This window comes from Patagioenas fasciata, chromosome 21, assembly GCF_037038585.1.
Source record: "Patagioenas fasciata isolate bPatFas1 chromosome 21, bPatFas1.hap1, whole genome shotgun sequence".
NCBI classification, from domain to species: domain Eukaryota; kingdom Metazoa; phylum Chordata; class Aves; order Columbiformes; family Columbidae; genus Patagioenas; species Patagioenas fasciata.
In genome coordinates, this window is record NC_092540.1 from 3,305,276 (window position 1) to 3,318,116 (window position 12,841).

The 12,841-nt window shown below is 49.5% G+C and overlaps 1 protein-coding gene across 2 annotated transcripts in view; it reads right to left on the reverse strand.

Moving 5' to 3' along the window:
• Nucleotides 1-12,841, reverse strand: part of PLXNA2 (plexin A2) — a 158,664-nt gene that overhangs the window by 86,526 nt on the left and 59,297 nt on the right. For both annotated transcript variants that reach the window (XM_065854699.2, XM_071817606.1), the window contains exon 4: nt 8,236-8,370. In XM_065854699.2, coding sequence (XP_065710771.1) covers nt 8,236-8,370 — 135 coding nt within the window. The remainder of the gene's footprint in view (nt 1-8,235; nt 8,371-12,841) is intronic.

Consider the following 12,841-nt stretch of genomic DNA (forward strand, 5'->3'; position numbering starts at 1 on the left):
CGCTGAGCTCCTCTGCAAACTTGGCAGGGAAAAGTCCCCAGCACAGCGCTGGGCACGCAGGGGGAGAGCGGAGTGTTTAGTCTGCTGGGCACATTCCTGCGCCCTGCTAAAATAAATACAAGATTATTAACAGAGCTCCTTTTCCTCACCAGCACCACCAGAAACTCCCCAGTTATCAAGTGGCTCCTGAGAGACGGGGCTGGAGGGACCCCCGGGGCTGGAGGGGTTTCTTGGGGTGCAGGATTTGCGTTTGGGATGCTCAGCTTGCCTGCGGTCCAAAAGCATCCCAGGGAAACCCCTCTGCCTTCCCACCCGCAATCTGACATGCCCAAGGAAACCTCCAACATTTCGGCCACAGCAAAGTTTTGACAGGGGAAATATTTTGTTAGGGAAAGAGAAAACAAGTGCAAACCCCACAAAAAGTTGGTTTTCTGCTTTACAACCAGCCTTGACTTTCATATTTAGTCCCAGCTTGGAACACCATTACAACCAGTTCCCCTGGGGCACATCCCTCATTTTCAACTTATCTGGCATCTGCAGGAACTTTTTCCGTACTTTTCTAATAAATAGTTCAGTGGGAATTTGGTTTTAAAGCAGAATACTTGTTTGCATTAAAGCTGTGCCAGTGGGACTGGCCTAAGGGAACCCCTGGCAAAGTGCAATTCAGGGTTTTAGGCTGGGACTTAGACTGGGTTTTTCAGCCCCGCTCATCTCAAAATGATCACAGGAATCTGAGTTTGTAGCTGTATTTCCCTCAACTGATCTGAAACGAAGCAAATTAAAGACAAACCACAGTCCACCCGATTTTGCAGAACTTTGAGGGGAAAAATAGCAAATGCACATCGTCTGCGCTTCCTGCAAACTTCATAATAATAAAGCGATACTCTCCGCCGTGTCCCTTTTTCCATTTCACCCTTCGCTGGATCATTTTATGCATCTATTCCCGCTGCTAATTCAAACTAATTAAAGTATAAAACAGAATAATTTGCGCCATTCCAGCGCTCCCCTCGCCATATTGTGAGTTATGTTTCTTCTTTGCTGGCGCCCGGCGTGAACAATTCCCCTCCTCGCCGGCTGAACAGTCGCCAAATACATTCACTGACAAGACAAACTACTCCAGCAGCCAAGGAAAAGTTAAGGAGACCTGTGTCCGTCTGTCTGTCCGTCCGAACGCGCAAATCCTGCAGCAAACCCAAAGCTCCCCCTGCACTGCTCCAACTCAGCCATGAACTCAGCATCATCCAGGGAGGTGCAGCAGGAGCCCCAGCTCCATAAACCAGCTATGGGGGGTGGTATTAAATCTGGAGGGACATTGAACCACGCTGCAGCTATCGAGGATGTCACCTGTCCCCTACCTATGCTGAGAAGGAGGGTGTGCGTGTGTGCACGTGCACCTAAGGGAAATTTTGGAAGTATTTCAGGACTGCGGTCGCTTGCCTGAAAATTAAACAATAGGTTGGTGGAAAAGAAGGAATTGCAAAGGGAAGCAAACACATGGGAACCCTGTGGCTGCAACTGGCACGGGAAAAAATAACCCCAAAAAACCCCGAACAACCACAAAAGCAACAAAGCAAAACAAACTGCGACAGCAAACCTTGCGAGCACTTGCAAGAAACAACCACATGAGCCATGTCTAAAATAGATCGCATTTAGAAAAAAACAAACCCACCCAGCCCAATGGCAAATTTTTACACCGGGGGATATTTTTGTTTCCCCACTTTTTCCAGGAAAGTTGATTTTCCAGGCATTTGTTACCCCAAAGACTTCTGTGCTTAACTCCGCACCCTTGAGCGTGTTGTATGTGTGACAAACGGGCTGGAAATGGGGCAGCGTGCTGCTTTTGGCTTTGTTTTTTTGGTCAACTGATGTTAATTAACACATCCTCCTTGTCAGGTAGATATTGCTAATGATCTCAGCCAAGTTTTTAGCTGGATTTCTTGATTATTTCTAATTGACTACAGGGAGTGGAGCAGATCACAGGATTCTGGATGTGTCTGGTGGGGTTCAGCTGAGCCATTTTCCCTCCCAGTGGTTCCAGCTTTGCTAAGATTACGTCCAGCTAACTGGCTGTTCAACTAGCAGATAATGTAGTTAAAAATTTAATCAGTTCATTTTTTTTCACTCTTGATGACTCCAGACCCTTTTATCCACATCTCCTGCATTTTTTATTGTGTTTTCTCAGTTCTTTTCAGGACACCATCGGTATTTACAGCCTCGCCACTCCAGAATTGATGGACTTCTTTGTTTTGCTCAGCCCTCCCTCCGATTCCAGCCTCTTTTAAATCATCCGCCTGCCTCCCTCTCCATCAGCATCCAGAACGATCAGCCCAAAATAAAGCAGTTTTCACAAGACTTTAAACATCTTGGGGTTACAGGACTGGGAGCCGAGCAACAAATTATCCCCAGAGACTCCGGCAGATCCGCAGCTCCTGACACGGGGGCATTTGCAAAGCAAATATTTCACAGCTAACACAGACAAAAAAGACAGTTTCTTTACCTAAAGCCACGATGATGTATGTGGAAGAGGGAGCAGGGGGGAACTTCACTCGGTGGAAAAGCAACAGGAGCCAGGAGCAGGAGTGAGATGCTCGTAACCAGGTCAATACTGGTCATACTGGTCCCCAGTGCTGATGCACGCACAGTAATGATGCTTAGAGCGCTGCTCCTTGCTGGTTAAGAGATAAAGCTGGGATAAAGTGGCTGCAGGCAGATAAAACAGCACCTTCCAGCTCTTTTATTCAAATAACCTTCAAGACTCCCCCAGCTGTGAGTGTTGGTCCCCTCCCCATGCCCAGGGACTGTCACTTACAGCAGCAGCTCTGCCCTCCTCCCCCAACATGGGGGGAATCTTTAGGGACCAAAATCTTTAGGGACTGGAATCTTTAGGGACCAGCATTAATCCTTGCTGCCTCCCACCAAGCTCCGCTCATAACCCTCTGCATAAGGGTCTCTGAACTACAGCAACCAGGTATAAAAATACCACGTCGGCCATGAGAAACCTCTCAGGTACTCGCTTAAAAAACAAGATAAAGTCAGCCTGCACCCTCTAAACCCTCCTGGCCTTCCCCTAAGGCAACATTACCCTGCAAAGGGCATGGAGAGGCTCAGCATCACGCAGGGCTCAGCATCACATAGGACTCAGCATCATCTCTGGAGACATCCCAGGCCAGGCTGGACGGGGCTCTGAGCAACCTGAGCTGGTGAAGATGTCCCTGCTCATGGCAGAGCTTGGACCACATAAGCTTTGAAAGCCCCTTCTGACCCAAACTACGGTATGATTCTATGACCACACAGGGCTCAGCCTCACGCCGGCAAACCGACCGCGGAGCATTCGGTACCCGCTAGACGAGCAGAGGATTCCTCAAGCGCATCTCCTGCTACAGAGGTCCATGGCCTTTGGAGCTCTGCCATGCTAATTGATGTTATCTGCATTTCACTGGGTGATTATAGGTTATTATTTCTACCACGGGAATGGTGAGGTTCACGGTCACGGAGCAGGAAACCGCTCTGTTACAGACCGTATAAAACCAGAATGAAATCATCCCCCTGTGGCAGAATTAACCACCCAAGTAACTACGGATGAGCTGCACGCAGCGCTTCTTTCTGAGGCAATGAAATGTGCAAGGAATTTTGGAGGATGCTTATGGAACATGAATTTTGCATTTGCAGCATCCTGGCCTAGGTACCTCATTAGGAAGGTGCCGCTTCACCCATCAGGGAGCAGACCCGCAGCGCACGACCTCGGCGCTTCATCAACCTGTTTTACATGATTAGCACAAACAAGAGGTAGATCATTAGCTGGAAAAAAGATATTGGAAAATAATGAAGGAAAAGATACATAGGGAAGAGAGAATGGGAGGATGGGGAGTGCCTGCCCTGAGTTCTGGTTCTTCTATAAGGACCTGAAGGGCAGTTCTAGCCAGGGGGGATTGGGCTCTTCTCCCAGGCACTCAGCAATAGGACAAGGGGGCATGGGCTTCAACTCTGCCAGGGGAAATTGAGGCTGGAGATGAGAAAGCAATTCTGTGCAGAGAGAGTGGTCAGCATTGGAATGGCTGCCCAGGGAGGTGCTGGGCTCACCGGCCCTGGAGGTTTTTAAACTGAGATTGGCCATGGCACTTAGTGCCATGATCTGGTGAACGGACTGGAGTTGGACCAAGGGTTGGACTTGGTGATCTCTGAGGTCTTCTCCAACCCAGTCCATTCTGTGATTCTGCTCCTGCACCCTCTGCATTTGGGCAGGGAACAGACCTGTTGGGCCACGTCTCTCTTGACTAGCACAGTGATCCTCCTTCCAACAAGCCCTGCGGTATTATGATCACCCCGTTTTAAATTCCGTCTTTATAGCCCTTGATTAGGCGGTGAAATCTTTCGGAGCCACCTATCCCTCGTCCTGCCGTGCGTTTGATGGAGCCTCCGCTCACTCCCGGATTAAAAATAACAACTTCTTCTTCTTCTAGCAAGAGCTGCAAAAATCTCTGGCCCCGATTCTGCTGACGCTTACATAATCTCCATATCGGAGGATGCCCAACGCTTCTGCTGCTGAAGGTGGACGTGGGAGCGGAGTCAAACCTGCTGCGTTTCAAACCAGCGCTGCAACAGCTCGGACTCGCACAGGGAGCAGATACAGCCACTAAAAAACGGGGTGCAGCCCTGGGGTCATAAACCTGTTCTCGTCCTACAGGGCTTATTTAATTCAAATGCACTGAGGTTTCATACATTAAAAAACTCTACCATGATGCACCGACAATTAATGCTTCGGGACTGAATTATAAAGCCACTTTTTTTCTTTATATAACCAGCATTTTTCCTGTAAATGTCAGTTCTTTCTCTCTGGAAGCAAGAAATTGGAGAAGCTTTTCTGCACATGCAGGGGCTGTTGATGTAGAGTAGGTGATGTAGTTGATGTAGACTCGCTATTAAATGGGAAGGTTTTTAATCTGGGGGCACTTGGTGACCCCAAGACAATCACCGCCGGTTTTGCCATTAACAAAGCGGCTGACGAGCGCATCACAACAGCAACGCTACTGATTCCACTTCGATATTTTATTTGGTGCATGATTTCCTCCACCCCCTCCATTATAGAAAGTACTAATTGAATTGGTTTGCCTGTGAAAAACAAGAGGCAGCTCACGCTGGGCACCGGCTGAGAAGACGCCACGCAGCGCGAGTCCTCTCGCCACGGCTGTGCCGCTGCCCCCCAACATCCATCACCCCCCAGCACCGATTATTATTTAACCCTATTATTTAACCCGAGGGCACGTTCCAGCTCTGCCGACGCGTGGCAGTCCCAGTCCCACCGCTATTCCCATCCTGGCACCCCACGTATCTCAGCTAATGCAACACGGCTCCATCCATCTCCGCGGCATCCAAGCCTTGCTCAGCTTGTGGGCTTGTTTGCTTCGCTAGAGCGATGCTGAGAAACGAATCCCCGCTTTAAATAGTCAGCACCAGAATCGTTTCTCTTGTGCTGTAAGAGCTATTTGGAACCAGGTGCGGTGGGAAAAGAGCCTGTAAAAGCTTCTAATAAGCACTCTTGAATCGTGTGGTTAAAGAACTCAAAATAAGAGGCTGGGAGCAAAGTTTCTTTATCCTTCTCTCCCCTGGACTGGGCTGCGCAACTGTTGCTTCTGTGCTTTGTGGGAGTGAAATCAAATGTCAAATATTCTGCTTTGGAAGAAGCTGGCAGCGAAACATGAAAGGCTCCTGGAGAGCTCCAAAGGACTGCAGAGAAATTGGAGCGAGATGCAGACGGGGCTGGGACCGGAGCCAGGGGAGCGGGGAAGGGCTGTGCCTGCAACCACAACTCCAGATTTATGGATAAAGAAACTACTTCCCCCAAGGCATTTTCAGCATAAAGCTGATCCTAGCTGCTGCTAGCACACAAGGGGAGATGGGCTTCGTACCGAAATGTGATATCCGCTCTTTGTTGGGAAGCATCCACACATTTATTGTGCAGAATCGCAGCCCAACGCAAGAGCATCGCGTCCCAGCGCTGCTCTGTACCCAGCGCCACAGCAGCTCAGGACCTGCAACCCATCCGTATTGGGGAGCACGTTTCTTAGCTGAATTCCATTTAAAAAAAACCCCATTTTTGAAATATATGTTTTGACATAGCCACGTATCCTGTTTGTTTCTCAGCGGATATTTAAAACCCCAGACTCTAGCCAGTCCTCCCCCAGCGCGTTAACACGCAGCAGCTCAATGTGAAGAACAGCTGCTCTCTGTGCCATTTTACTGTGGCACAATTTCATTTTGTTCCAGATTTCCAGACTTCAGAAGGCATTTTTACCGCATGTCCTCAGTAATTCCGAGGGCATTTCCCACCACTTACAGCCTCAGACCCCTGACACTGGTGGGCCTTTCCCCTTCTCTGGGTACTGACCCCTTTTCAATCATCTCCTTTATATAGCACTCAGGAAAAAAAAGTATATATAAAGTATACATATATATATATGTATTCTCCCCTCCACTTCCCTGAACTATCACATTGCCAGGATTAGGGCAGTGGGGTCACAGCAGTTGACAAAATCCATATGTAACAGCATAGCACAACTTCTGGACCCAACACACACATCTCTGCAAGGGCAAAAGGCAAATCCTACAGGGAGACCAACAAGAAACAAGGGAGCTCGTCCCCCCATTCCTGGAGTCACCCCCAGGCCAAGTGCTTTGCCAGAGCTGTGGCTGGAAATGGAGCTGAGGTTCCAGGAATATTCTATTCTTTGCTAATTCTCTTCACATCTTTTTGTCTCACAATTAAGCAAATTAGTGCTTTGATGAATATTAAGACGCTCTCGCCTCATAAAAGATGAGTTGGAGGCATCCCCACTGGATTTTCCTCCTAAGGAAAACAGCTCCTCAAGTGTTTGAGACATAGGCTGGATCGTTTCCCACCTGGCGAGAGCACGAGGAGCACGTGGCTCCCAGAGATAAATGACCACAGCATTACCATTTTAATAAAATAATTCAAAGTTTGCATAGATCCTCAGCATTACCATCCAATCCAAGTCCAAGCCAGAATGGGATCTTAAATCTGTGGCTGCTCACAGCAGTTTCTATCACTGTGTTGCTATAACAAGTATATAATGCCTTCTTTAACCACAGGGATTCATCGAGTTAAATCTTTTAGCACGGAGGAGACTTTGCACTTTTCTGAAGTATTTATTCCCTGGCTTTAAATAGCTTTATAACCAAGCTAACTAATTTGCCAATTTGTTTTGTTTTGCGACAGGTTTTGCCGGCTTTGGGAGGAGCCGTTGGCTCCGGCACCTCTGTGCAGAGCATCCCTCGGAGCAGGTGGGGGGGAGGACAGGTATTTGTTTACCAGCAGATGCAGAAAGCTGTTAGTGACCAGAGGGTTAACTCGGCACAGAACGATTTAATAGCATCCAGACATCTTCAGAAGCAACCCTTCTGCTGCCTCCACCACCCACAAGGCACCAGCTCTATTAATCTGAATTACACAGTCGTGAGTAATAGCCAATAAAACGCTCAACAGAGTCAGTGAACCCAGAAGTCTGGCTTAACGGTGGGGACTTCGTGTGTTTTCTTGTCTCAAGAGGAGAACAGAAGGTCCCAGATTGTTTACGTTGTGCTGGTTCCCCTAAAAAACAGACTCCTGTGCGCTGTCAGCCATAAATTCCCACCGTAATCATTCTGGTTGTGTTTTTGTGGTCCCAGGTGGGCATCACGTCCAGGGCAGCGGCAGAACTGGCATGGGAAGGGTTGGCACCGCACAGACGTGGCTTGCACAGCACCCACCCGCACCACGCTCGGTCCCAGCTCCGCACCAGCATCGCTCGCTCGCAACCGCTTCAAATACACCGGCAAATAAATAAAGCCATTGTAAAGGACGCTCAGGCAAAACCACGCAAAACCACAGCCTGCCAGGCTCGCTGTGGGAGGAAATCCATACATTTTGTGGCTCAGAATCTCGTTATCAAGTTCAGAGCCCTATACCACGTTTCCCCCACAGCAGCTCAGCTCAGTCTGCAGCACTTTCAGACAAGAAGAACTGGACACAGCTCTCTCCTCTGTGAACTGACGACAATCTCAGATCTGAGGCAGATAAAACCGAGTTTCTGCTGGTGCCCCTTCCACCCGGACCCATCTGCGTGCCATGGGGCTCAGCACAAACCCGAGCTCCGCTCCCCCAACAACGCGCTCCTCGTGGAAGGAATCTCGGAACCGTTTTGGTGGGAAGAGACCCTTAAGAAGGCGCAGATGCCTCACCTGTCGCTCCGACATGACGTACAGATACTTCTGATCGATGGAGAAAGCCATGTCTCGAAGGACTGGGCTCCCGTCCTTGAAAACCGTCACCATTTCATACTGAATTCCACCATGGGGAGGACCATCTGCTCGGATCTGGAAGAAGCACAAATGGTTTACAGGTGATTTCATAGCAGCCAAATTCTGAGTCTATTTTGGGGGTGTAGGGGGGTGATGGGAGGATGACAAGGTAGGAAAAGGAATCTAATTCAAAATCTCAGCTTGCAACCTGGCGACAAAGCAAAGAGCTGGCAACGTGCACATACAGGAGGGAAAGCAAAGGCTCCTCCTCCACTGAACTTGATGTGATTTCCCCAGTCAATGAGAAATAATGAGAGAGTTTTGCGGTTGCACGGGGAGCACACGGACTGTCAGTGCACTATGACCGACCACAGGCATCCGAGAGTAACAAAGACTGTAAACTTTTTAGATTCTCTCCAAAATAAGCCTGAAAGACCACAAGGCTCCACAGACAGCGCAACAAAGCCACGTTAAAGAAGAGATTGTTCTTCTTTCTCCAGGCGCACAAAGGGTAAGACTCGGACAATCTCCATCACCTCTTGCTGCCACAGAAACCTCCTACAATAATGTGTATCTGCTTAAAAATGTGGAGATTCTGCTCCCACCCCATTCCTTTCAAATTTGCAGGATTCAGTAAACTAATTCAGAACCAGCACAGCGGCCATGCGGTTTGTCCAGTTTGATGGGCTCCCAGCATCCATCTGCCCACCCAAAGCCACCTCCCAGCTCCTGCACAAAAACCTGCCCAAGCTGTGACAAACCCCATCCCTGCCAGGAGCGGCTGCTGCCAAGGATACTCTTCCAAAAGTTAATAATTGATGGCCTTGGGGGCTGCGCGAGGGGAAGGGAGGAGGATAAACAAACAATTTACATTGTCTTTCCTACCAGGATTTGCATGTTTGAATAGCCGTTGGATCGCGACACGGCGTCGACGCGGCTGAAAACACCCGCAGCTGCCAGGCGGGCGAGCTGGGGGCTCTGGTGACGCTGCGCAACGGGGCCAGGGATGTGCTCAGCACGTGGGTGAACTGGAGCACGTGCGAGGAGAGGGATGCACGAGGGACTTGCCCGTCCCTGGAAAAGCCTCTTATCGCCAAGATACCATCTGCCGCATCCCGTTTTGCTGCTCGATTACTCCCTGCCTGCCTGTAGTATGGAGGAAGAGGCATGAGGAGATGGCTTTGGACAAGTCTAAACCATCAGAGGATGCAGGATGGAGCAGCAGAGAGGGGCCTCTTTTTATTTCTGGTTCATGTCCCCAGGAAGCAAGAGATCAGGTTGTTAAGCATGGTAAGATTTATCTGAGAAATGAGCCACCCCAGCTGGAAATACAACGATGTCTTCACACTCATAAAGCAGAGATGCTTCCCCGCACCCTCCTCCAGATAAATCCTCTTCTGGGAAAGAGCCCTGATGCCTCCTGCCATGTAAGGACATGTTGGGTACACAAACACATTTATTTTTCTGTATTTCTCTCTTTTCTCCTTGCCTTCTGAGTTTTTAGCGATAGAAAAGTACACAGGGTTTCAACCTGAGTGGTCTGGTTTAACAATCATGGCCAGATGCAGGGCGCCTCCGGCAAGATTCCGCAGGTGGCCCAAACCTGCCTCGAAAACCCTGAACTGTCAGAGAGGAATATTAAATGGAAAACACTCAGAAGGTCAAATCCTGCTTTAGTTACATCGGTGTGAATCGGGATACTTCATTTCCTTCCTGAAACACCGAGAACTAGAGGCAAGTTGAGACCAGTATGAGACCAGTGCCTTGCTGGGTGCTGCAAAGCCAAGTGGCCTGTGCATGCGGTGCTGCCGGCTCCTGCGCCACGGACACAGGGACAAAATCACCAGAGGAATAAACAGCAGGGACGCTGGGCTTGTCAGGGACACACAGCCGCCTCCATGCAAACACCTGATTAATGGCCAAACGGGAATGGAAACACCGGACATGAAGGATCAGCAGCCTTTGTGAAAAACAACTGTTTTTCAGAGTTCCCTCGGGGCACCGGCAGCTCGTTAAATTGAGCTTCTTTCTAGTAATGAGGTCAGACAGGGCTAATAAAGAGAGATAACGCTGGACAAGCCTTGTGCAGCCCAATTCCGACTGGGAATTTTGGCGGTGGGTTGGAGACAGCACCACATGTGTGATGGCTCCCCTGGCCCCACAAGGGTTTGGGTCTGTGCCTGGCGGGGGTGTCACCCTGCATGGGGTCCTGGGGGTGCCTGCACCCACCTGCCTCCCCCATGGGCAGGAGGAGCAGCCCGGGGTCTCCCACCGAGCCTGTCAAGGTGAGATGGTTCTGTTACCCCACAGCACAGGAGAGCAGAGCCCGCTGCTCTCCCACCCCTCGTATCCCACAGCCCCGCGCCCAAGATGCACCCGCTGACGCCAGGATGCTCCACTGCATCTCTGCCTCAGGGTCTGGTTTCCATGACAACAAATGATGATGTCAGACGAGAAAAATGATGATTCCAGCAAACGCGGAAGAAGAAAGGCATCATCTCCACAGCAGGAAGCTTCTTGTTGATGTTTGGAGACACAAATAATTCCTCTGCCTAACTTACGGGTGCCCTTCCAGTGTGAAACAACTACTGACCCACCGCTAGGACTGTGGAGTGGTACCAACCCCACAAGTCGGGGTTCATCCCCAAGCCCAGGCTGAGAAAGAATGAACAGGATGAGCTGGTACTCGTGTTTCTTTACGTCCTCCCAACTCCATCAGGTTTTCTTCCTTCACAACACCACAATGGGGCATCGGAAGGATTTAGGACAAAGACACGGAGGGAAGCGGTGCAAGTCGGAATGGGTTGGAGGGCAGTGAAACAGGGAGCAGGGACATATAGGGAGAAGCACATGGGTGCAATGGAAACCAGAGGCGTCCAGCAGCAGGGACGTGTTCGGCCACCTGAGACTGGGAGGACAGATCACGGGTTTGCACGCTCGGTGTGAATCAGATAAGTCATTTGGGACACAACCAGCGCTTTCCTCAATCACTCTTGATGTATGTTTACCAATACGGCTTGAAAAGTGCCTAATGACATAATCTGCAAATCCAAATATCATCCTCAGCTCAAAGGACGCCGGGCCAGCAAAACGCTCCATGTGATGGAACAAAATGCTGCTCAATTCAGGGAACCGCAGCCCTTCAAAGGCACTGCACAGATTTATGTGTCTAATTCCCCCTCAATACAGGCTGCAGGCATAAGCTCTGCATTATCTTAAGAGATTAGCAAAATACCATACTGTGTCATGTATAAGTCGCAGTATAGAACCCGTGGCGATAAGTGTACAAACCATCCAAGGATCTAATATGACGTGAAGCTCCAACATACCTATTGTACTAAAGTTTCTGCTGGCTATTTTGCCCAGCCTGTACCAGAGCTAAGATGCATTTGGATTCCCTTCCAGTTGCCCCCAGCAGGCTCCCATTAGAAGACATTGAATCTCTTTGTAGGAACTTTCCATGATTAAATCACCTGTCTGTTTTCATTACGAGTGTTCCGATGAGGCTGACTCATGATGAAATGCCTGGTGCCAGAAAAAATAGCTGAATAAGTCCATGCACAAAGGGTCTGATTCCTCACCCCAGATCTTAGATGCGAGGCCACCCATTAACCCAGTAAGAACTGCAGCTTCTCCCCAGGCACCTGATGGGAGATGGGTCACAATACACCTTGCTTTTGGCTGCGCCCCTCCAAGTGAAACGGCCCACAGAGGCACAGGATGGGCTCCTGAAACGATGCTCTTGGTCAGGAGGTGCAAAGCATTGGCTGAATTTTCCTATCTTTGCATGTAATGGTGACAAAATAAAAAGCCCAGTCAACCCTGGAGCCTGAAGACTGCTCCTTTCATGCTAGCATTTCTGGCCCTTCAGGGTGAATACTATCAAGTAACACTGCACTTGTGTGTAAAATGGATGTTTAGAGTAGGACTGTACCAGCTCTGGGGACGTGCACTGGAGCGTTACCGCATCCGCTGCCTGCAATAGAAACCCAAGACAAGGAGCAGCCGTCGCTGCCCAGGTGCATCTTTGCAGAATTGCCACGTTCTCACCATTTCCGTCTGCACATCTCAGCTCTTGGGGCATTTCCCATTAAAGCTGCCCATAAAGCTCTGGGATGGATTTCTTGCTTCAGCGCTGGAAATTCAGCAGAATGACTGTTACTGGCAGCAGGCTTCTAAATTATACTGGAGCACAATGAAGTTTAAATAGCATTTCCCTGCCTCTTTCTGTCCATAGTTCTGTGGGGTCCTTCCTACCTAGACTCACCAACGCAAAAGCTCCCCCAAAGACAGGACAAGATAAATAAATATCAGCCCAGATTTTCTGTGTGTGCCTCTGCCAAGCAGTCTCTGCAGAAAGGATTTACTTTTGCTAATCCAGTTTAATTAAACTGGGCTATTCTACATTCACACCAGACTAAAAGAGATGCACGGGGTGACCTGCCACTTTGGCTGTCCCCCTCGCAAACCCCCTTTCTCACAGCACCATTTTACAGCGTTACCCACGCTGGCATCTGCCTGACAGCCAGAGAGAAAAAAAGCAGCA